General features: G+C 45.9%; 1 protein-coding gene across 5 annotated transcripts in view; it reads left to right on the top strand.

Annotated features, from left to right (window-relative positions):
- Nucleotides 1-9517: 9517 nt before the first annotated feature.
- Ripor2 (RHO family interacting cell polarization regulator 2) overlaps nucleotides 9518-23379 on the top strand; it is a 223841-nt gene continuing 209979 nt past the window's right edge. For 4 of the 5 annotated variants that reach the window (XM_017600533.3, XM_017600530.3, XM_017600535.3 and 1 more), the window contains exon 1: nucleotides 9518-9867. In XM_017600533.3, the coding sequence (XP_017456022.1) occupies nucleotides 9792-9867 (76 nt within the window). In that variant the 5' untranslated portion in view covers nucleotides 9518-9791. The remainder of the gene's footprint in view (nucleotides 9868-23379) is intronic. The other variant, XM_017600531.3, reaches the window with a different exon arrangement.

Genomic DNA, 23379 nt, shown 5'->3' with positions numbered 1-23379 from the left:
TGATACAGTGTATTCAATAGATCTTTGTCAAAAATCTTAACCCTGGGTAGCAGTAAACAATAGGTGTGCCCCCGGCTCCCCCCCTTTATCTTCCACCCTTGTTCAAAGCCATCTTTCTCTGGGAGGTTGGTCTCAGATCTGTGTTTAGCAAGTGCTACAGGGAACTGCTGTGTACAGCTATGGCATCCTGGTCACCTGTCACTGTGATTTTCACTGTAACTTGAAGAGTCCTCCAGCTATGCCAAGGAACAAGGGAAGCAACAGCCCCTTGGAGGAACTCACAGCTCCCAGCTGTATTTAGGACATGGTTTGCATGGGTTCTGTACGGGCTCAGATATTGAAACTTATCATCCCTTGTGAGGTATTGTGAACGTGGAACTTCAACTTGACTGGTTTTTGGAGATCAACATTATCAGGGTAGAGAGTCTGGGGTTGAATGCTGCTGGCTTTATAAGGAAAGAGGTAAAAAGATTCATAGAAACACCTGTCTCCTGCCTCAGTCTTAGGACATATACACGAGGAGGCCATTGCTGGTGCAGGCCTTTGACCATGAGACAAACCATGATTCAAACCAAGCTCTGTTAAGTTTTAAGTATTCTGTTACAGTAACAAAGAATGAACTAATAAGGCACAAAGTGCTCTAGAGGGCCCGGCACACTATTCGTTACTTTTCTTATTACTGTGACAAAGAACCCAAAAGAAGCAACTCAAAGGGGCAACTCAAAAGGATTCATTTTGGTTCATGGTTCAGGGGGACAGCCCACTACAGCAGGCAGGGCTCATGGTTCAGGGGTTTAGTCTACTGTGGCAGGAAGGCTCATGGTGTAGGGGTACAGTCCACTGTGGCAGGAAGCTGATGGTTTAGGGGTTTGGTTCACTGTGGCAGCAAGCTCATGGTTTAGGGGTTTGGTCCACTGTGGCAGGAAGGCTCAAAGCTGGCCACTTGTTCAGCCCTAGGAAGATCAAAGAGCCGAGATAGGGAGTGTTGGTAGTCTGCGGTTTTCTCTTTTCTCTATTTTAATTCAGTCTGGAACCCCAGCCCCTGGGTGGGGGTCCATATTCAGAATAGGTCTTCCTCTGTTAATGAACCTTCTCTGGAAACGTCCACACAGACACACCCAAAGGTGTCTCACTAAAGCTCTAGAGTTGAAAATGGAAATGAATACACAATATCTAACCACCTTGCTAGTGAAGCTGTTGCTGTGGGCCCAGAAGCACCCACTCTACTTCATGATCCTCCAACCACAAAGCCATGCTGTCCTGCCCCCCAGCCTGTGGTCAAGCCGCTGGTCAGCAAGGCCAATAACTTGCTTTGCTCTCTCGCCCCTTCCAAGATTCACATTGCTGTGCACGTCCACTGAGGCACTCACTGGCTCTAGCTGCAGCAAGTCTGTGGGCTTTCCCACCACAGAGCAAGAAGGCACAGCATAAAAAGGAATGCCACGGAGTGGGCCCACCTGCAGCCCTGCCTCATCATCTCCTGAGGGTGTACTGTGGCAGATATGGGAAGGAGGGCAGGGAACGCTTCGGTTGGGATCAGCCTGCACTGCCCAACAGAGAGGACGCTCCAATGGGAGGAATGACAGGTAAACCCTGACACAAGCAGAAACGTGAGGCCATCATAACTTGATGCCCAATGGTCAACCTCGCTGCTTTGCACAAGACTCGGGGTTTCTCAGGACGGCAGACTTTGCTAGGAATGTTTCCCACAAACAAACTTGGGCTGAGTATGGTAAATTGATTAAAACCGTAACTATCAACTAACCAGTTCATTTCATTCAGATTCTATTCTTCGGGGAACAATGCTGAGTCTGACATACAACAAGTACTCAATAAATATTTGCATTTTTGAAATTTAATAATTTGTTTAAATGTTTAAAAATACGTTAATGCAGATGTTTTGTTTTCTCATTTTTTCTTCCTCTTTAAAAACCAATGCATTTCCTTTCTTGAATTCAAACGCAGGGTGCTCGCTGTCTGTTGGTGCTCTGCTTGGTGTGAGGCAGTTCCCTGAGGCAGCTCTCCCTTGGTGTGTTCACACCTCAGCCCCAGCTTGTAGCGCACTGCCTCTGTAAGGCTGCTGTGAGCGGCAGCCGCTGGTCTCACAAATGTCCCCATTGTCATGGTTCACCTTCATGGTCAACCTGAGTAGATATTGAATTCCCCCAGGAGACAGGCTTCTGGATAGTCAGTCTGTGACAGCATTTGCAAAGACGGTTAACTATGGAAGGGAGACCAACACTGGATATGAGTGTCAGGATTCATGGTCTGGGGCCCAGACTGAATAAAAAGGGAAGAAAGCAAGCCGGATGAGCACCAGCATTGACAGCAGTCAGCGGACTTATGCATCTGTCTACCTTCTCTGGATTTTGAGCCTTCTGGGGCAAACCCCCATGTATTACCAGTCTCTGTATGTTCGGTGATCACTACTATAATCTTTCAAAATGAACTGGATTATTCTAGCACATCTCCTTCGAGTTTCTACTTCCTCTTCTGTGAATTGACTGTGGATGGGTGATGTCTGAGTTTGCTGGCTGTGCAGTTCTGGAACATTCAGATTTTGTGATTCTGTAAAACGTAAAAAGGGAAGGCTGACATTGAATCATGGGACCTTTCACTGCCTTGTCTTCTGGCAGTGCTGTGAGTCCAGTGTCGTGAGGGTCCAAGAAAAGCCAAGTGCTCTAAAATAGTTAAAAGAGAATATTTCCTTCCTATGGTTTTCTTTTTCCTTCTTCTTTTGTATTTTTCTATGGTTTTCTTTTTTCTTCTTCTTTTGTATTTTTGAGACATCATCTCCACTCTGTAGTGCAGTCTGGCTTGTAACTCACTATGTAGCCCAAGTTGACCTAGAACTCACAACAATTCTCCTGCCTCAGCCACTCAGGTACTGAAATTACAGGTCTGAACCACCAGACTGGACTCTTTGCTGTCTTGAGATGTCAATGGAGGGGCTTCTCACAAAGGTGAACTGCTCTAAAGTCCACTACCTTGGTCAGCCAAGACTGTGCCCTAGAGCTGATGGAATCAGCCAGGAAAGCTGGCCTGCCCTTGTCCCCTCTATGACATAGGAGACAATATCCATCCTCTGATGCCACTTGGTCCTTATTCCCGTAGTAAATCATTCTAAGACTTAAAGTTATCTGGACCCTATCCCAGAAGAAAATAAAATCTTCCTTAATATCTCAGAGAAATATAGAAGACTCTCTGGGAACAAATCTGGGGTGACCAAAATGACAAGTTCACAGCAGCTGCTCCCACAGTCGTCTCGTGTGTTTCCCTGGACAGTGCTGGTCCCTAACAGCTAAAAGATCATCTTGGAATTCTAGTGCTTCCTTTTGTTCTTTGGTATCCGTTCCCACTCAATCTCATCTCCTGGACAGCGCTTTGTACTTTCTCTTCCAACAAGTCAACCCTGATGCATTAGGGGTGTGTGTGTGTGTGTGTGTGTGTGTGTGTGTGTGTGTGTGTGTGTTTACAAAAAGCAGCTTAACAGGAAAAAAGGGTTATTCACTTTTGAAACTGTATGGTCTGTCTATTGTGGCCGGGAAGGTTCAGTGGAGCTATAAACTTTAAGGCCTGACTCCTTCCATCCACTCCACCTGATCCACTTCCCCCAGGTAGGTCTCACTAAAGATCTATAACTTTCCAAGAGTGCCACATCAGGGGACTATGTTTACAAATGCATCACATCCAAACCATAAAGGTCACTGACACACTGGGTCATCTGCCTCCTCCCCTTCCACCAGTCACACCAGGATATCTGCCTCCTCCCTCCCAAAGTGACTAGCTTGTGCCTTTGGCTAAGGGGTTGGGGTTTTATTCCCAGCAGTAATTTGTGTTACAGAAAGGCTCCTGGTGGCTAGGAGCTCATTATTGTCACACCCCTGTCACCAAATGTCTGACAGAAACAATTCAGGGAGGAAAGGATTATCTGGCCTCTTGCTTTCACAGGGGTTTTCTTGTCACAGTGAGAAAGTTCCAACAGGAGTCACTGGGTCCTTGGTATTGGGAGCAGGAGGTAGCTTCTTGTGGATGTTATCACAGGCAGGAAAAAAGAAAGGCCGAAACCGGAAACACAGTACCCTTTGAAGCTTGTTCCTACTTCCTCCTGGAGACCCCACATTCCCAAGGTTCCCAGAACCCCTGCACGACAGCCCCATCATCTGTTCAAACACATAGTTCCAGAAGACATTTCACACTCAGAGCTGCATTTAAAGACAGTTTAAGGTGACAAAACTGGGTCCAGAAGACACCTATTAGGAGCCTGCAAAGGAGGTGTCAGAGATGGGTGATGACAATTTGAGTCAGGTCTGTGACTGTAGGGACAGCCAGATAGAAGAGCTGGGAGGTAGCTAAGTTGTAAAATTGCCTGAATCGGATTGCTCTGGGTGTATGTTCTGAGTATAGGGATCAGGGACACCACCAAGGGCTGGGAGAGAGACAAGAGAGGACAGAGACTGGCTGCACTGGCTAGGGGGGAGTGTCTTAACTGTGAGCGCTAACCTCTCTTTGGCCTCCTGACTTCTTTCTTGCCCCAACTCAAAGTCACACATTTCTGCTACACACACACACACAGAGAGAGAGAGAGAGAGAGAGAGAGAGAGAGAGAGAGTCGTGCACGCTCACATGTACACACACCCCTAATATGTTCTACACCTAAAACAGCTCACACTCTCATCTGACTGGTGATGAAGAGTGAAGTGTTGAGGTTAGAAAGGGTATGGGGTGAGACTTGGCCTCACTCCACAGATGTGTACAAACTTGAGTGTCTCTTAATCTCTCTAGATACCAGTCTCCCTTTCTTTCCATGAAATGAAACCTTCAGACATGCTGTCGTCTCAGGTAACTCTCCAAGAGCTGTCTGCTTCTCTCATTCTTTGCTCTTCACTCGTTGGCTTTGTCAAATCCACAACACATATCTAAGACAGAACGCTGCTGCCAAACCTCACATAGGGAACCAGAAATGTCCTTTGCTGCGAAGCTTATTCACTTAATTTGAAGAGTTAGTACAGATTGTGGTTCAGCGCATGGGCTTTTAGATTCTTTGTTTTACTTTATGTATAAGAATGTTATGTCTGTATATTTTATGTGTGCACACAAACTATTGAATCCCCGTAACTGGAGTTACAAAAGGTTATGAGCCACGATGTAGGTGCTGGGAATTGAACCTGGGTTCTCTGTAAGAGTTACAAGTGCTCTTAACTTCTAAACCCATCGTCCCAGGTACAGACTGAAGGAGGGAGTTATATGGCCCGCCCTCTGTGATGCACGTGTTACATAATTATCATCTGAAGCAATGACTCTAACCTCCACAGTTTTTATCAGCACGAAATGTCTCACAGTGTGTGGGAGAAAGGAAACAGGAGCTCACATCTACATAAAGCACCCAATGGCTCTGTAAATGCGCATAGCTGGCCCAACAGCTGCGGTTCACCTGCTCCAAGGTTTTTTCCTAACCTACAAAGACTACGCCGAGCCTCTATGCTGAGCATTCTTTCCCACATTGATGACAGGAGAGAAGTCAGGTGGAGAGCTGCCATTTCCCCCTGGTGTTTGATAAGCTTTAATTTCACAATAATAACAAGTTTTCCACAGTGACTTTCTTTAAAAAGTCTGCCACATGCTTGGCCCAGCAGTTTCCCTTCTTCACTGAGTAATTGAAGGTCTCTTTCTCCTCGGGGCAGTTTTCAAGTAGAAGCCTACATGCTGGTGTGCTTTTTCCAGAGGCCAGTATCCAGCTTCCATTTACTGAAAACGAGTTGGAGAGGAGGAAAAAGGAAAGAATCCCACAACTATACTTTTTTCCACCCATATTGTTCTTAGCCCATCACTCCCAGCTGAGTTTATGAAGTTTTCACCATGAAATTCCATGACTTAAGAATGTGTAATCGCATTGTGGGCTGTCACAAGGGGAAAAATCGACACCTTACGCTTGATGCCTGGGGAGAGTAACATGCTGCAAGATAGTGTGTTTAAGGCATTTATGAGAATGGACACCGTCATCGAGAAGATAATGGCAGAAGTTCACAAAATGGGGTCACAGGACCCAGGCCCTGGCCCCTGAGCCCTGAAGATCTGACCAGAAACCACCCAGAAGGGTTCAAGAGTCCTGAACTTCAGATCTTACCTCCTAGACCTCGAATAATAATGGAGAAAAACTGGTGAGATTTTGGTTTAGGTTCCTAAGAGAAGCTTGGCATGGGGACTCACACCAGCAATCCTATTACTTAGGAGATGGGGGCAGAAGAGTCAGGACTTCAAGGTCAACGTTACTTACATAGGGAGTTGGAGAAAGAAAAGGAACTTTCATCAGCCTCTCTGCAGGTTGTGCTACCTCTGCCAACCTTGCTCTTTGTGGGTCCTTCCTCTGCGGTTGTCAGCCCTGTGTGTCAGGAATGTGGCTGACACACACCCAGGAGAGGCTTTGGGAAATGTGTGGCTTAATGAGAGAGAGAGAGAGAGAGAGAGAGAGAGAGAGAGAGACGGAGACGGAGACGGAGACGGAGACACAGAGACACAGAGAGGAAAGGAAGCAAGGAAGGAAGGAAGAAGGAGGGAGGGAAAAGGAGGAAAGGAAGGAGGAAGGAAAGAAAGTCTGATAGTGGGAGTGAAAAGGAAGGAGTCTTGACCTAATACCACATTTTCATATTCAAATTTTCAGGACCCAAGAAGAGATAGAAGGCAGAAGATGGCTCTGTGACTTCTCTCATGTCAGATTTGCCTAGCTGAGCCCTGACCTCAGTCAAATGGCACACAGATAGCAAGGTGTAGCAGTGAGAAGCTGTAAGAGACGGTAAAAACTGAACAGGACCCAGGTTCAATTCTCAAGGTAGTTATTGACAACCACACTGATTAAGCCACTTCAAATTTTTAGCCCCCTTTTTTTTTTCATGGCTAGACCAAGAGCAGGCTTGAGCCTCTGAAAAGTTTCTTGTTTTTCAAAGCTCAGGGGAACATCATTTTAAAAGACAAACCACAATGACATCAGTGCTTAAGGCTCGGGGTGGGAGGTTATATGGGGTGAGGGGTTTGGGCAGCCTAGTAACATCTGCTTTCTTTGTAATGCTCAGCTTTGTTTTGCAGATACTACATGATACTCTTGGACATGGTTAAGGTCATGCATGGACAGTCTCAAAACTGTTGCCAAGGCAAATGTGGCTGTTTGGGGTGGAAGGCTGACAAGTTAGGACAGGATAACTTTATTACTTCAGTCATTTCACTGGAAAGAGACTTGGCAGCCACACCTATTTCTATGTGTCTTGAGCAGTTTCTTTGGGTTGAATTTGCCATCCTAGGGGATTTTGCTATTGTTATCGCCAAGAAGACTTCGTCTTAGACGGATGGTAGGCTACTCTTGATCTCTGACATACTCTCTGGTTCTAAAGATGGAACTTGGAGCACAAGCACATGGTGAGTTTCCAAGGTCCAGGGTCAACAATCTAGGCATGCTGCTACAGTTTGTGTCAAGGTTCAGAGTGGTGGCTACCCCTGCTTTCAAAGAGATTCAAGCTTTACCAGCTACCGATAGAAGACGGAAAAGTCTAGAAGCAGATCCGTCTCTGGTATAGTGAGAAAAACGCCTCTCTGACATCATTTCAGATCCGGATATCTGGAAGCATAAGGTGAGAAACTAACCATGCTCCAAACCACAAAATTACAGCAACTTTTTATGGAAGCAGACGGAAGTTAGTACATGAGACTCTCGTTTTCTTTAGTGAGGGGAGAGAGAGTTGCATGTAGATGTCCATGGGGACCAGAAGAGGGCGCCTGATCTCACGAAGCTGGAATTACTAGCCGTTGTAAGCTGCGCTACTCAGGTGGTGGGAACCAAACTGTAGTCCTCTCTGCAAGATAAACTCGTAATCACTCAGCCAAGTCTCCAACTCCACTGTCTCTATTTAGTCTATGCCAATAATAAATCATGACTGCTGACAAGAGAGAGGGAGACCTCTGTGACGAACACAGCTCCTCATTCTTGGTGTACATTTTTACTTGTGTGATCACCAGCATAATCCTTAGGGAACAGCTCTCATTCTTATTACCATTTTACAGATGGACAAACTGAGGCACTGGATGCTATTGTTTTGTGGTTGCTAAACCAGCTGCTAAGTTGGCTGCTGAGAGTTTACACTCAGGGCTGGTTCGCAGGGACTATGTCAGCTACATCCAGAAATGGCATCCTGTTTTAGCTCAACAGCTCCCGGAGTCAACAGCTACCCTCATCTTAAGATAAAGAAAGCATGATACAGAGCCTGGGCCACACCTGTCTGGGCTCTGCACCTCTGTTGTTTCCTGGTATTTCTTCCTTGCTGGGCATCATTGTTGCCAGAGCATCTGAGATCACCCCCAGGAGGCGCTCAAGAGATTGTGCCCTCACCTGGAGGGAAGGATAAGGCTCAAAAACCCTGCCTTTCCAGGACACAGGGAGTGGTAAAATTGCATGCTGGGTGGACTTCTTGGTGACGCACCTATTGGAGTCCCCCATGCTCGTGAAGGTAATCCCTCACCCTCACTCCTGTAACTAACCCCTCACTCTCACTCCTGCAGGTATACTGAGTTTGATCCCATCACGTAGAAAAGTTGGGCAGTGGGGAGATGAAAGATGGAGAACGCTTGGAGCTTGCTGGGCAGCTGGCTTATGATGTTCAGCAAGCTCCAACTCCCAGTGAGATCTGTCTCAAACAAACAAAAACGAAGTGGACAAGCAACCTACACACACACACACACACACACACACACACGCACACACACGCACGCACGCACGCACGCATGCACGTGTACAGGGCTAAAGAAGTAACTCAGGGAGAGAGCATTTTCCTAGCACATGCATGGCCCTACATCCATTGGCCAGCACTGCAGCAACATGAATTTCAGTGTGAATGGATAAGTGATGCTCAAGAGTAGGGAGAAAAGAAGAGTGAGGAGGTTCAAATACACATATTTGAAGGCAGTACATAAGTGCAACTCTTCAGGGTCTGGAGATTTGGCTCAGCTGTTAAGAGCACTGACCACTCCTGCACAGGACCCAGGTTCAGTTCTTGACACCAGCATGGTGGCTCACAACCATCTATAACTCCAGTTCCAGGGGATCTCACACCTACTTTGGTCTCTGCAGTCAGGAGCCACACACTCATTTACATAAAATTTAAGAAGATAGATTAACTCAAAGGATTCGAGTGAGTGAAAAAAAATTACCGAGTTGAGTTCACATAACCAATGTATTCACTCAGCAACTATTTACTGCCCACCTACCAAGTGCCAAGACTACTTCTAGGTCTTCAGCACTCTGTAGTCAATAAATCGTGCCGTTGAGTGTGAGGTGTAGTAGGGTTCCAGGAGTGAGGCCAGCCTGCAGTCCCAGGCTGCAGACTTGTATTCCCATTTCAAGTCATTCCTGTGCCAGCAGACACACCTGCCCTCCCCCAGCCACTGTTGGCTCCTCTGACGCACAGTAGACAGAGGAGCTCAGGGATCAGCCCTGCTCGAATAAATTACCACGCCACAGTGTTCATGCATAAAACATGGTACAGAAGTCTGAGAGAGGCTGGGCCCCAGGGAGCTCAGCTCTGCAGCCGCCTGGGGGCCAGTCGGGAGTTAAAGGAAGGGAAGTAAAGGATAGCTAGAGATAAAATAAGCCAACGGAAACCCCAGACATTAAAAAAAGAGAGACGGGAGAGAGAAGCTCTAAAAAAACATTCTTTGTCATTTTTATGCATCTGGACCGACTTCCGGAATTGCTGTGAGACCTTTGGTGGCGTGGTCATGAGGTCTTAGGCTGCCGTTTGGGGACCATGGTCTTGCCTTCGCGATTACACTGGATCAGAAACAGGCCATGGAGGGACAGGATCCGGAGGCGGCGGCTCCACCGTGAGTGTCCCCAGAAGAATGGCCCACACTTTTGTACCCACCCCTATTTGCTCTACGCACTTGTCGTCTTGTGTTTTCCCTTCTCACCTCCCTTGTTCTTCTTGTATCTACTTTCAGGGAACTTTCTATCCCTCTCAGGCCTCCTCTCTCTTCCCCACAGCCTCATTCCAGTTAGAGGTAACCAGATACAGCTTGTGCAAAGTGGCCAGCAGGGGAGGGCCTCTTTACTCCTCCGTCTAGATGGGAAAACACACATTGTTCCTGGTGTTTTGTGAACTGATCTACATGTTACGCCGAGAACAAAAATGGAATGTCTGAATGCAGAAGGTGTGCTGAGAATGGGGCTAACCTCAAGAATCAATGAATCCATTCCTTGACAGAGATGATCATGTGGGTTTTTTGTATTTTGGGGGTTTTTGTCCAGTGACCAAACTCACAGAAAGGTTCTTGTTGAGTCAACATGAATTTTGACCAGAAGCAAAATTTTAGTGTGGAAATAATCGGAGAAAGTAAAAGCAAGATCACTATTGTCAACAATAGACGGTTGGACAGTGTGGCAGTATGGCGAGAAGGGAGACTGTGGGTGGGGAAAGAGTGGGTCTGTTTCCGTGAGGGAGAGAGCCTTTGCTTTCTACCTACCTCCAATCACCGATGAAACTGTGATAGCTCACGGTTGACTTTGACCCCAGCAGGCAGCCACAGTAAAGTGCAATAGAGACACTGTGCCTCCCACTCAGCCTCCTCATATGGTCATCATATTTTACAACGTTTCAAATACAAGTAAAAGATAATAGTTTCTAAGCAAAAGCTTTCAAATGTCAATGTAGGCATTTAATTCTTTAAACTTAAGCATGAAAATCATCAGTGGTACAGGATAAAATGACATAGCTATTTACAACCAGCTACCAAGCCATTTTATTTGTGTGATGCTGCTCTCATCAGAGTTCTGTCCCACCATGTTATTTGTACTTAAAAGCATGATAATGGGTCCTTCTTATGTGTTAAAAGGCCTTGATGCAGACAGTTAAATTAAGATGAATGAGTGCTGGAGGCAGTGTCAAATACACAGTCACGGTCCACTAGTTGAGGAGCAAACAGGGTCGGTCTAAATGGCATTCACATACAAGGAAATATTTTGCATGCAGCAAAGTATTTATTTTTCCTTAGTATAGTTGCAGAAGCCATTAGTAATTTCCCCTGGCCTTTAGCCCTTTATCGACTGCTTCTTTCACTGGACTCTTAGGCTCAAACTCATGTGTGTGTGTCTGTGTGTGTGTGTGTGTGTGTGTGTGTGTGTGTGTGTGTGTGTGTGTTGCTAAGAATGGAACCCAGGACCTTGTGCATGCTAGGCAAACTATGTACCACTGATCTATATCCCCAGCTGTTTGAACTATGGTTTTTCGTTATTGTTGTTGTTGTTGTTTGTTTGTCTGTTTGTTTTGTTTTGTCTTGCTTCATTCTGTGTGTACTGGGAAGCAGCTGAAGTCTTGAAGGTTCATGACAATACCACAGCTGGGTGTGGGGGTATATCACTAGGAAAAGGGGGAGCCTGAACTTGCATGGTTTCACCAGTATGGGTAGAAGGCAATTTATACCCTAAAAGTTGTGGTGGAAGCCTGTTTCATTCCAGAGAAGATACTTGAACTATGAAGCTGATTGCTGGGTGCTATGCTGTGATCTGCTCACAGTTTTAATATGAATTGTCAGTAGACATTACATCTAAGCTCAATGCTAAGCAGCTACCAGTAAAATAAGTATACATTTACTTATTTTATACAAATGCAGTATTACTTGTATAAGTATATATACTTATATACAATAAATATATACTTTTACTGTATGAGTATATACTATATATATGTGTGTGTGTGTGTGTGTATATATATATATATATATATATATATATATATATATACATACATACATACATACACACTCTTTGGAATAAGTGTCTCAGGAATTCTGTCTGTCATTCCTTCAGGATGGTCATGAACCTTGATGTATTAGATCCCTAGAGAGAAGTGCAAGATTGAACAAAATTTTAGGGGATGGATCTTGCCATTTAGGGGAGATTTGTGCTTACTCAAAGGGCTTGAAAGGGATGAAGGGAGAAGGGGTGAGAATTAGGGAAGAGCAAGGAGGGAGCTTCATTCTGCCCATGCCTGCCTACAAAACTACCCTGAGATTTTAGAACTGCTGTAACCTACATTGATAACGTCTCTGCATTCCGTCTGGGAGACTTTTCTCACAGCACAATGTCCCTTCCAATTGAAGGCTTAAGACTTTCAGTCCTATATTGTCATTGAGGAAAAAATAAGTCCATTAAAGTCAGTTTCCTTCAACACATAAGGGACTTAGAATGGTAGGAAAAGACTTAAGCCATGACTTCCCGGTCCATTCAGACAATGCTAATCAATCACATCTCTTCCTCTAGCTCCAAGAGCATCCATCCCTAGCATCCTTTATTACACAGCACCCAAGGCTACTCGTCTAACTAATTAGTATTGGCTCATTAGTTGAAACCTGTTTTTATGTCCTATTGCTTCATAAAGTTGATTGCCTTAACTAGCTACCTCAGTTTCCATGAGTGAAAAGCATCTGCCAATTCGCTGGTCCCCCGATCCTGAGATCAGCATGTGGCCGTATCGGCTGAGTCCTTATCAAGAGGCAAAATTCAGTTCTGTGCAGCAGCAGGTCTGAGGACCTCGTTAAGCAACGACTTCCCAGGGTTCCCTGCCCCAGTCCTCAAGGCACTTTCCACTACTTGCCCCTTCGCTTCTTCAAGGCCCTAAGAGTCATTTGTTGCGGCCAATCTCTCCTTCAAAGGCTTGATTGATCATGTTAGACTCCACTACCCAAGATAACACTCCTTTTGATTAGCTCAGAGTCAGCTGACCATGCACCTCTCAATGGCATCTCTACAGCCCTTGATTGTCGCCTTAAGGCCTAATCTGACCATGGAGGTAAATATCATCATATCCATTCACAGATCTGTGTACACTAGAAATGAGGAAATTACACAGGGCATGTGTACTAGAAACAAAAATCCTAGAGCCCTCCAAGAATTTTGTTTACCAGGAAACCAATGTCTTTCTTACCATACAACCTAGAATTGTTTTTTTTTTTTTTGACTACTGAAAAGCTTTGATATTTTTTTACATCTTTTCTTGAGAAATTTTAAATACACAAACAAGCTGATAAACGGTGTCATGTATCCCATATGCCTGTCACTTAAATGAACAATTTTAAAAATTTGTCATATTTACTTCATTTATTTCCCAGCTGAAACATTTTAAAATAAATTATAGACATTATAACATGTCAACCCTAACTATTTTGGTAAGTGTGCCCAAATAATGTCATTTTTCTACCTCACCACCTAATAAAATTCATCATGTCCAGACAATATTCAGTACATGGTCAGTACTCAGATCTCCTGTAGGAACCCACTCTTAGTGTGTACAGCGTGGCTATAAGCCTTAGCAAAATATGCTTTACTTTGGGGACATGTCTTTGTGTGGACTCTATTACTGTGACCCAAAGCAACTTGCAGAGAAAAGAGTTTATTTGGATCACAGGTCATCCCTGAGGGAAGCCATGGATGAAACTCAAGGCAGGAACCTGGAGACAGGCACTGAGCCACGGAAAATCTCCGCTTCCTGGCTTGCTCCTTGTGGTTTGCTCAGCCTGTTTTCTTTAACAACCCAGCACCACCTGCCCCAAGGTGGCACTGTCCAAGGTGGGCTGGGCCCTCCACATCAGTCTGGCTGTCTGTTGGAGACATTTCCTCAGTTGAGGTTCCCAGATAACTCTAGCTTGTATCAGGTTGACAAAACGTAACTAGGACAGGATCCAAACTCTTTAATGTCACTGTCATTCTTAGTTAGCTCCTGTTTCTGAGACACATAGGGGATTTTGTAAGAACTGTATAGCTTTGACTGCCAAGTCAGTCCACTGCTGATCAGTGTCTCACGTGCTCCCCACAGGCTGTTGCTGGTCCAGCCTCAGGTTTAGGTTTGAGTTGAATCAGAACTATGTTCAGGCTGGGGTTATGGTTCAACAGATGGGTTGTGTAGCTTAGTGGGTTCCATTTCAGCCCTGAAAATGAAAACAAAAACAAAAACAAAAGCAAAATCGAAGATTCCTGGGCAAACCCAGCAGGTAAATGTCCTTGCCACCAAGCCTGACAGCCTGAGCTCAATATCAGGGGCTCACATGGTAGAAGAAGAAAAATAATTCCTACAAGTTGTTCCCGCAACCTCCACAAGTGTGCTGTGACACACACACACGCGCGCGCACACACACACACACACACACACACACACACACACACACACACACACACTAAATGTAACTGAAACAAACAAACAAACAGAAGATAATGGGTCCTAACGTCTGGCTCTCATCGAGTACTCTTACACTTTCCGTTCACTCCCAGAACCTGTAAGGAATATTACTTTCCAGCCACATGGGAAATGGCAGAACCCAGGAATGAGAATCATAGCATATCATCCTCCTTTGGAGATTTGCCTTTAAAAAAAAAAAAGAGACCATGTGAGAAGAAAGCCTGGGCTGCTTACTACAAAGACCCAAACATGAGGTACCGAGCAGATATTAGAGAACTCACCTGTACCATATGCCCCAGGCTGAGCCGCAGGACTCAGCGCTCCCAGGGAAAGAGGAGTCTGCAGAGACACCTGTACTTTTCCCGGAGACAGGGTCTCTTTCTGCAGCCCAGGCTGTCCTGGAACACACTACGTAGCATAGGCTATCCTCGAGCCCCAACAATTCTTTCTCCTCCCCTTCCTGAGTGCTGGAGTTACAGGAATATGGCCACCATGCACACTTTGTACCTGGACTTCGTAAATGATGGCAGGGCTGTTGGACAGGGCCTGAGAAGGAGAGTTGGGTACAGGTAGTTGGGTACCCTGCAGCCAGGTGTTGTTGTTGGTGTTGTTGTTGTTGGAGGTGGTGGTGGTGGTGGTGGTGATGGTGGTGGTGGTGGTGGTGGTGGTGGTGGTGGTGTTGAGTCTGCCACTCTGGAGAGGTTAAAAGAAAGAAAGCCTGTGTCTAAGCTTAACAACAATGAGGTCTGGTTCCAAATCTTCCACCAGTGTAACTATTTGCCTGAACCATGAAATCATTATAGTAATGATATCAAAGGCATGGTATTTTGTAAGGATTAAAAGACGTGAGCTATGTCAAGCACTGAGCATAGACACATGCCCATGTCGCTATTTCGTATAGGAAGCCTAAGATTGGTAACAATGGACTTGACAATAGCAGAGGGTGGATGGTGTCGGGGGCAGGACTTCATTACAGGGGAATGCCAGGTTGGAGATGGCATCCCTCCTTGGTCAGTTTTGCACCCTCCTCCACCATCAAATTATTTGCACAGTACCAGGCAAGTGTCCTAGGAAAGGCACTCTTGGCCTCTCAGGACATGCCACCTGTTCTTCTGGGAAATGGGATGTGCGTCAGTCATCACTGTAGTAGTGTTATCTGCTCAGGCACGTGAACGCAAGCAGACACTGGAGCCCACACGGAGACCTGCTGTCCTTTTCTGGAAAGGCAGAGTTTGGATGGAGCAGACTACAGGGTGGTGACCTCTGTGGGGCCAGTGAAATGAAGGAGAATGACTTCCTCATGTTCCTCCAGAGGCCAGCAAGAGCAAAGCTGCTGTGCACTGAGGCGGGGCACACAGGCATCTTAGTGGCAGTTACTGTGGCTCAGCTGACTTGTTGTGCTTTGTTCATTGGCCATTCTCCTGCCTCAGCATGCTAGTAGTATTCTTTGGGTGGGGGGAGGTTCCATGTGTATGTATGTGCATATGTTTGTAGGTGCTGGGGTTGTATTTCACCTTTGTACCCACATGTAGAAGCCAGAGGCCAATGTTGGGTGTTTTCTACATCCTTCTCCACCTTATTTTTTGAGATGAGGTCTCTCCTTGAACCTGGCCATTTCAGCTAGACTGACTGGTCAGTAAACCCCAGGGACACAAGTCTTTGTCTTCCACCCCAACATGGGGATCACAGGTGTTCCCTACTGTGCCTTGCTTTATGTCAATCCTAGAGGTCCAAACACGGGTATTCAGGCTTGCATGGCAAATATGTTACCCACTGACCCATCCCCTCAGCCCAAGATGGCAGCATTCTTAGTGTGGCTGGGTGAGAAGGGGACCTCAGCAAGGAGAGGTCTGAGTTCCATAGACCAGCCTCGGTACCGTGGCTGGAGTGCAGGTATGCCTGTGAAAGGGGTCCCTTGTCTGTGGCTGTCTGCTCTGTAGAGGAAGGCAAGAATACACTTTGCCATTCCCACCCCACACAGGGCACAGGAACAAGGCCTAAATAAAACCCCTAGCAATTCTTTCTGTCCCCAGTGACAAGCAGACTTCCAGGAGATGAAGTGGCCTGGTCAGGAGGAGTCGCCTTGAGCTAGTGACTCTCCCAGCAGCCTCTGAACCTGGGTCTATTGCTGTGCCAGATGCTCCTGCTCTCTGGGAGACACAGCATCATCTTACAGAGCAACCGAGCTTACTCTTGGCTTTTAGTCTGTTGACCTGCTCCTTGGCAAGATTGGCAGGCAGACATGTTGCTTCAGTCACACTCGAGTTTCTCCCCTTCTCCTCCCCACAAGACTTCATGGGATGTGGATATGGCTGTGGCAGAGGGTGCATGGCTGACTTCCCCGATGCTACTCCTGTGACTTACTGAGTTGCTTGTGGCTGGCGTATTCCTCCGGCTGGCCGCTCTCACCACACACAGGTGGCACACTGTCTATTTGTCTGTTTCCTTTGATGACATAAGATTGGAGATTTGGGGTGAAGTCAAAGAGAGCATTATAAATGTATGAAAACAAAGAGATGAACAGCCTCTCAGAGCTCTGGGATCTTTAGTCTCCTGCCTCTGGCCCAACCTCCTGCTCAGCTGTTCATCAACAGCCTTTTTAGGGACTGTAGGTAGCTGAGTTCTCAGACCTGCATCACTGTCTAGTTCTGTATCTGGTTTTCCAACAGCTCTGCCTGCTGTAGAAACTGACTTGTTGTTTTAGTTTGGTTTACACTGGTATAAGAACTCCTTATATAGGTTCAGACTTCCTATTTTCCTATCTGCATCTTCCAAAATAATTGCCCATGGACAAGCCCTACCCCCTAAACATCCCCAACCCCTATACACACACACACACACACACACACACACACACACACACACACACACCAGACTGATTGAAGATTGACTCATGCAGCTGTCTTATGTCCAGTGTCAGCTCCCACTGCCAAGAAAAACAAAAACAAACCAAGAAAACAAAAAACAATAGGAAAATCGAGCGAGGGGGGATACCTTGAATAATTCAAAGGATCTGTGGGTGAGAGAGTGTTCTTTGTGTGAACATTGATCTGCACAGATATTTTAGCTGTCTCCAGCCACCGCCAGACAGAATGAAGGGTATGGAGAGAGAGGGACCAGACAAGGCTGCAAGTAAAAGAGAAGGCAAATCAAGGTCAGAGGGCTTTCGGGAATCCCAGAGCCCTTGCCTCTCAGAATGACTACTCATAACAGGGTTGCATTCCTTACTTTTCTCAGTGGCTCTGATCCGATACTTTACAAAAGGTAACTTAAGGGAGAAAGGATTCATGTTGGCTCCATATTGAAGGGATACAGTCTATCACAGTAAGTAGTAAAGCAATAGATGAGTGCCTGTACTCAGCTTTCTCTCTGATTGGTTCAGTCTGGGACCCTGCCCATGGCACGGTGACCCTTACATTCACAATGGATAGTCCTTCATTAAACCTCTCTGGAAACACTATCACAGACATGTGCAGAGGTGTGTCTCCTAAGAGATTCTAAGTCCAATCAAGCTAATGATAAAGATGAACCACTGAACCATGAAAGAGAAAAGAGACTAAAGAATCAGAAAGCTTGTCACCAGAACGACAACATCCCTGGTTAGAAGCAATAGGTCACCTGAGCTGTAAAGTTTCTTGGAGGCATTAAACTACTATACGAAGCTGGGAGCAAGGGGACTTGTGGGGAAGTCAGCATCTTGAAATCTGTTAGCCTCACTTCATGCTACACTGTACCAGTTCTCTCTCTCTCTCTCTCTCTCTCTCTCTCTCTCTCTCTCTCTCTCTCTCTCTCTCTCTAAATATCAGCATCTTAGGAACCACTTCACAGCCTAAGAATATGCTAATTATATGCACACAAACACAAACACAGTTGTCAAAACTGTAAACTACAAGACTTGCACTAAGATACAAAACCCTTGATTTTGTTTTGATCTGACACAATGCTAATGTTTTTGTGGCTGTGTAAAATTTAAACAATACCAAAAAACTATGAATTAGGGCTCTGAGTATAGCTTAGTTGCAGTCGTGTGATTAGCATGTAGGAGACCCAGGGTACAATCCCCAGCAGGAAAGGAATTTGCTCTCATTTCTTGTTTTAAATATTCAAAATTCTTTTCATATCATATTCTTACCATGTCTTGCAACTTTCTCTTTCAGTTAATAACATAGCTTAAGCTCCTCTTCATGTTCATGTACAGATACTTTTCTCCTTGCTGTTATCAAAACACCCAGCATTAGCACCTTAAGGAAAGAAGGGTTTGTTTGGGTTCACAGTTTTGTGGCAGGCAAGTCATGCTGACAGGGATTTGAGGCAGTGGGACACATTGTATCTGCAGAGAGTCTGCTGCTCCACCCATTGGCTTCCCTTGATTCAATCCAGGACCACAGCCTACCCTATGCTGTATCTATCTACATTTTTCTATCTACAGTTAAACCTCTCTGGAAACACCCCCATGCACAACCCAGAGGTGTGTTTTCTGGGTGCTTCCAAATCTAGTCAAAACTGACAGTGACCTTAGGACACAACAGTAAGTACCTTCAGACCACCTCTGTTTAACCAAAAGCAAAGGAACGCTTTGGAATTTAGCACAATTCAAATGTTTCTAAACTGATTCACTCCAAAGCTATCCAATGAGCCTCGTGTGGATTCCAATAGGTAGAAACAGAGGCATCCATGAAATTATTCACATAGGCTGAGGCTCACAACTCTCCAGCCATGCTCAGCTGCCCTCCCCCGCATACACAGTTCTCATCTTTCCACAGCAGCTCCTGCTTTTGCATTGCATGAGAAGATAGGAGGAGGCTCTTAGCACACCATACAGAGCCGGAACCCACTCCCTGCTTTGGCTCTAGGCCTCTGTGGAACATCAACCAGGGGCCTCACCCACTTAACACATCTAATACGTATTTTTAGCTACAGCTAGAACTATGCTGGATGGTTAATTTTAATTTTCTTACTAACACAGTGTAGAATCACCTGGGAAGAAAGTTCCCCAGATCAGGTGGGCATGTCTTGGTGGGCAATGTCTCTTGATTATCTTAATAAATGGTAGAAGACCTACCCTGAATGTCATCAGCACCATTCCCTAGGTCCATTACCCTGGAGTGTAAGAGTAGAGAAAAGAACTACCTGTGCATGCATTCTCCGCTCTTAACTGATATGCCTGTTTTAGGTCTCTGCTGCCTTGACTTTCCCACTATGATGGACTTATCTGGAATTGTGAACTGAACACAGTTTGTGAACTAAACTGGACCTTTTTCTCTTAGGCTTCCTTTTGTTAAGGTATTTTATCACAAGGAAGTCATGAAACTAAAACGCTTGTCCATTTCTCTTTGGTCACTTTCTCTCCTGCACCTGCTGGCTCTCGTATTAACCAGTTTCCTCCCAGTCCTGGACACCCCACCTTCATAGTCTTTCTCTTCTTCCTTCTGCATGGGCTCAGCCTTGCTCTTCCTCCAATTCTTGACACCAGTGTGGACCAGATGGTGTGGCCTAACGTGTCAGCCTGAAAAAAAAAATCAAAACTTTCTATCTCTATTCTTCATGTGTGAATTCGCAGGTTGCAAAGCTGGAAGTCTTGCTTGGCTACAGCACCTCCCTTTTTCTCATGTGAAAACTGAATTAATTAATTAATTAATTAACTAATTAATTAGAGGCTCCACCTGCCACTCACAGGCAGTGTCCAAGCACCCTCTGCTTTTCCCTAGGGGTGTTCCTTTAGGAAGGGAGTCCAGGACAGGACTGCCTGTGAGCAGGACAGGACTGGGTAGTGTTGTCTGCTGCAGGTAAATATTCAGACACTGAAAGCAGCATAGAGATGACGGGCCACCAGTGAAGTCATTTCAGAGCATCTAGTCTGAGGCCTGGAAACTCTTTTAGTTCGAGGGGTTGGAACCACTGAGAAAGGAGCATGATCATTCAGCAACCTGGGCTGGGCTCAACTGATGCTCGACTCTTTCCTCAGAGGGCCACCTGTGTGAGCTGGGAGCAGATGGGAAGGCTCAGTCTCTGTGGAGCCAGTTTACCAAGGTCTCTGGCTAAGCTACTTCTTGCCCCATGAAGTTGAGACTTCCAAGATCTGCAAAGGTGCAAGTCTCACATTGAGCAGGGCCCCAGCTCAGTGTCCAACACTGTATCTGAGCTCTTGGGCCCTCCGTGCTCAAGAGTCTATGCTTAATGTCCTTTGTGTAGCCAAACCAAGGATGTGGTAACCTACTTCCTTCACAACAGATAGCCGGAACCCTTTCTTCTGTGATCTGCTGGGGAAAATGGAAGTCACAGCACAGTTGTCTACTCTTATTTAGGTCCAGTGTCCCAATCTCCCCAGGTAAGCCTTCCTTGGGGTTATTTGCAATTCACCCTTGAACTCCACCCCTTTGAGACCTTGTGCAGGCTGGAGGCTGCTCGGTTCTGGGTCCTGATACTTCATGTCACTTCTCTGGGCTTCCAACACCTTGTCAGTGTAGCCAAGCGCATGGAATCTACCCAACACAGTAGTGAGTCCTGGAATGAAGATAAGGCACAAGGAACAAGTTTGTCAGAGCTATTCAAATTCTTTCTAAACTTTCTACTTTGGGCTGGTAAGGGGGCTCAGTGGCTAGAGATGCTTGCTAGCAAGCTCAATGACTTGAGTTTGAACCCTGGGACCTGAGAGACTATGTCTTAGTTAGGGTTACTATTGCTGAGATGCAACACCATGACCAAGGCAACTTACAGAAGAAAGTATTTCACTGGGCTTACTTACGCTATCAGAAAGTCAGTCTATGATCATCATGGCAGAGAACATAGCAGCAGTCAGGCAGGGTCTTGGAAGCAGTAGCCAAGAGCTTACATCCTGAGTAGCAAGCATGAGGCAAAAAGAGAGTGAGACTGGACCTGTCTTGGGTTCCTGAAACCTCAAAGCCCACCCCAGTGACATACGTCCTCCACAAGGACACATCTTACTCCAGAAAGGCCACTTCTCCTAATAACACTCAAGCATTTCCACTAACTGGGAGCCAAGCATTCAGACACAAGCCTATGGGACCCTTCTCATTCAAATCACCACAAACTAGGAGTTTGATGTCTGATAGACAAGCGACAGGGAGAGGGGCCATGACAAAGAGAGGTAATGAGGATAAGTCAACTTCCAAGATGGTGGCTTCTTCCTTGCCCTTCTGACCCGAGACCAAAGCCTGGTCACTTAAAACAAAGACCTAGAAGGCCTTTGCTCCAGCCAGGGGTCAGCCTGCTGAAGGACCGGTCAGACATGTCCAAAGCCAGGTGTTTACACCAAAGTTGTGGACCTCACCTCTCAGCCACCCTGTCTTTTATTTAAACTGACCATCCCTAAAGTAGGGGAGGCAGAGGAGGACCCTTCAAAGACAAACTCCAGCCCTGGATGAGAAACTGGATCTGAGGCTTCCCAGCGCCCCCTCTGCTTTACAGAGAGTTTTTTCCTCTGTGTTTGCTGCACCTGTGCGTTTCTTCATCCCCAATAAATGTCTTCCTTATCCGTTGACTCTGTCTGCTATTCTCTGTGGTGTTTGTGGTGTCTCCACCTCTACTTATCTTGCAGAGAAAATCAACCAGTTCAAGACTCTTGGCCCCTGAGGAAGAATCAACACTTATTGTCCTCTGACCTTCATCCATGCACAGTGACACACACATGCATACTTGTGCACACACTCACGTACGCACACAGAAGCCGAAAGAAAAAGAGGAAGTGTTCAATGAAAAATTAAACAGCCACTTAGTTAGTGAGCAGAAACTGTATTCTGACTGAGAGGGTCCTTCCAACCACTAGGATCTGCGAACTCACAGACTTGCCCCTCCTTAACTCTGGTCTCCTGGAGATTCCAACCTGTGTTGCCTCCCGCCCCCAACCTCTAGTCTTCAGCTTCTATTCTCAGCCTCTGACCCAGCACCTAGCCTCCAGGACCCAGCCTCTAGTCCTCAGCTTCTAACAACTAGCCTCCCACCTCTAACCTTTAGCCCCAGTCTCTAGGTTCCAGTCACTAGCCTCTGGCCCCCAACCTCTAACCTCTAGAATCCACCCTCTAGTCTCCAGCTTCCTGCTTCCAGTCATGACCTTTAACCTCTATCTCCCAGCTTCCTGCTGTCCAACCCCAGCCTGGAATCTCCAGTTCTCAGCCTCCAGCCTCTCGGCCCTCAACATCTTCATTTCAGAGGCAATCTTAGGCCTTGTCTTTAAGAATTTCCTCTCTATATATATTTTTTTCTATTTGAAATTGTATGGGGTTTTGTGTTTAAGATGAGGGTCACTGTTTTACAGGGAATGGACGCCAATTCAAAAATCACTGTGTGACCACTCATATTGTGAAATTCATACAAATGTGAAATTCATACAAATGAGTTTTTGAGACATATGCATTTTTTTTACTTTAAAAAATGTAGAGCAAAAAAAGAAGACAAATGTACAGCTACTAACATGGAATAATGAGTATTTGAGAGATTCTTGAGATTCTCATTTCGAAGGGAAACCAAGGATTTAGAGTGAGGGCCTCTCTGGTGGCCATGCTGAACAAGTCCTGCAGAACACTTATGTCTGCAATGTGCCCTCCATCCTTCCTTTCTTCTCCTTCTCATTCCATTTTGGTTTGTTTTCATGAGGCAAGGCCTCACTCAGAGAGCGTTGGCTGCTCTGGACCGCACTAGGCAGCCTGGGTTGACCTAAATCTTAAAAGAGCCCTCTTGCTTCAGCCCCTTGGACACTAGTATTACACACAAGCCTTCCACACCTAGCCCTAGGTGGGTTTTCATTGTTTAGCACAGATGTACTCTAGACCACCCATGTGCTTTATCATAAGCCTTTCCGAGGGAAACCCAGCCCTGTCTTCTCTGCATATTGAAAAATGTGCAGCTATGCAAGTGCCTAACAAAAGGACCCCCATCACCACTTCAACAAATGGATGTAAAATAATGCCCCTCTCTTCTGCACACAGTCGCCTGAAATTAAAGTGTTTATGGAGTTCTGAGTGGTTTTGTTCAGTCTTTAACTTGTAAGTAACAATCATTTATAGAACTATCTTGCTGAGCAAAAGGCTTTTGAAAGTGGCTCCCTTGGGGCTGGAGAGGTGGCTTGGCTATTAAGAGCTCTTTTGGCCGCTCTTCCAGGACCAAGGTTTGGCTCCCAACACCTATGTGGTGGTGCAAACCACCTGTA

This window comes from Rattus norvegicus, chromosome 17 (assembly GCF_036323735.1).
Source record: "Rattus norvegicus strain BN/NHsdMcwi chromosome 17, GRCr8, whole genome shotgun sequence".
Classification (NCBI taxonomy): domain Eukaryota; kingdom Metazoa; phylum Chordata; class Mammalia; order Rodentia; family Muridae; genus Rattus; species Rattus norvegicus.
This window is presented reverse-complemented; position numbering and strand designations above follow the sequence as displayed.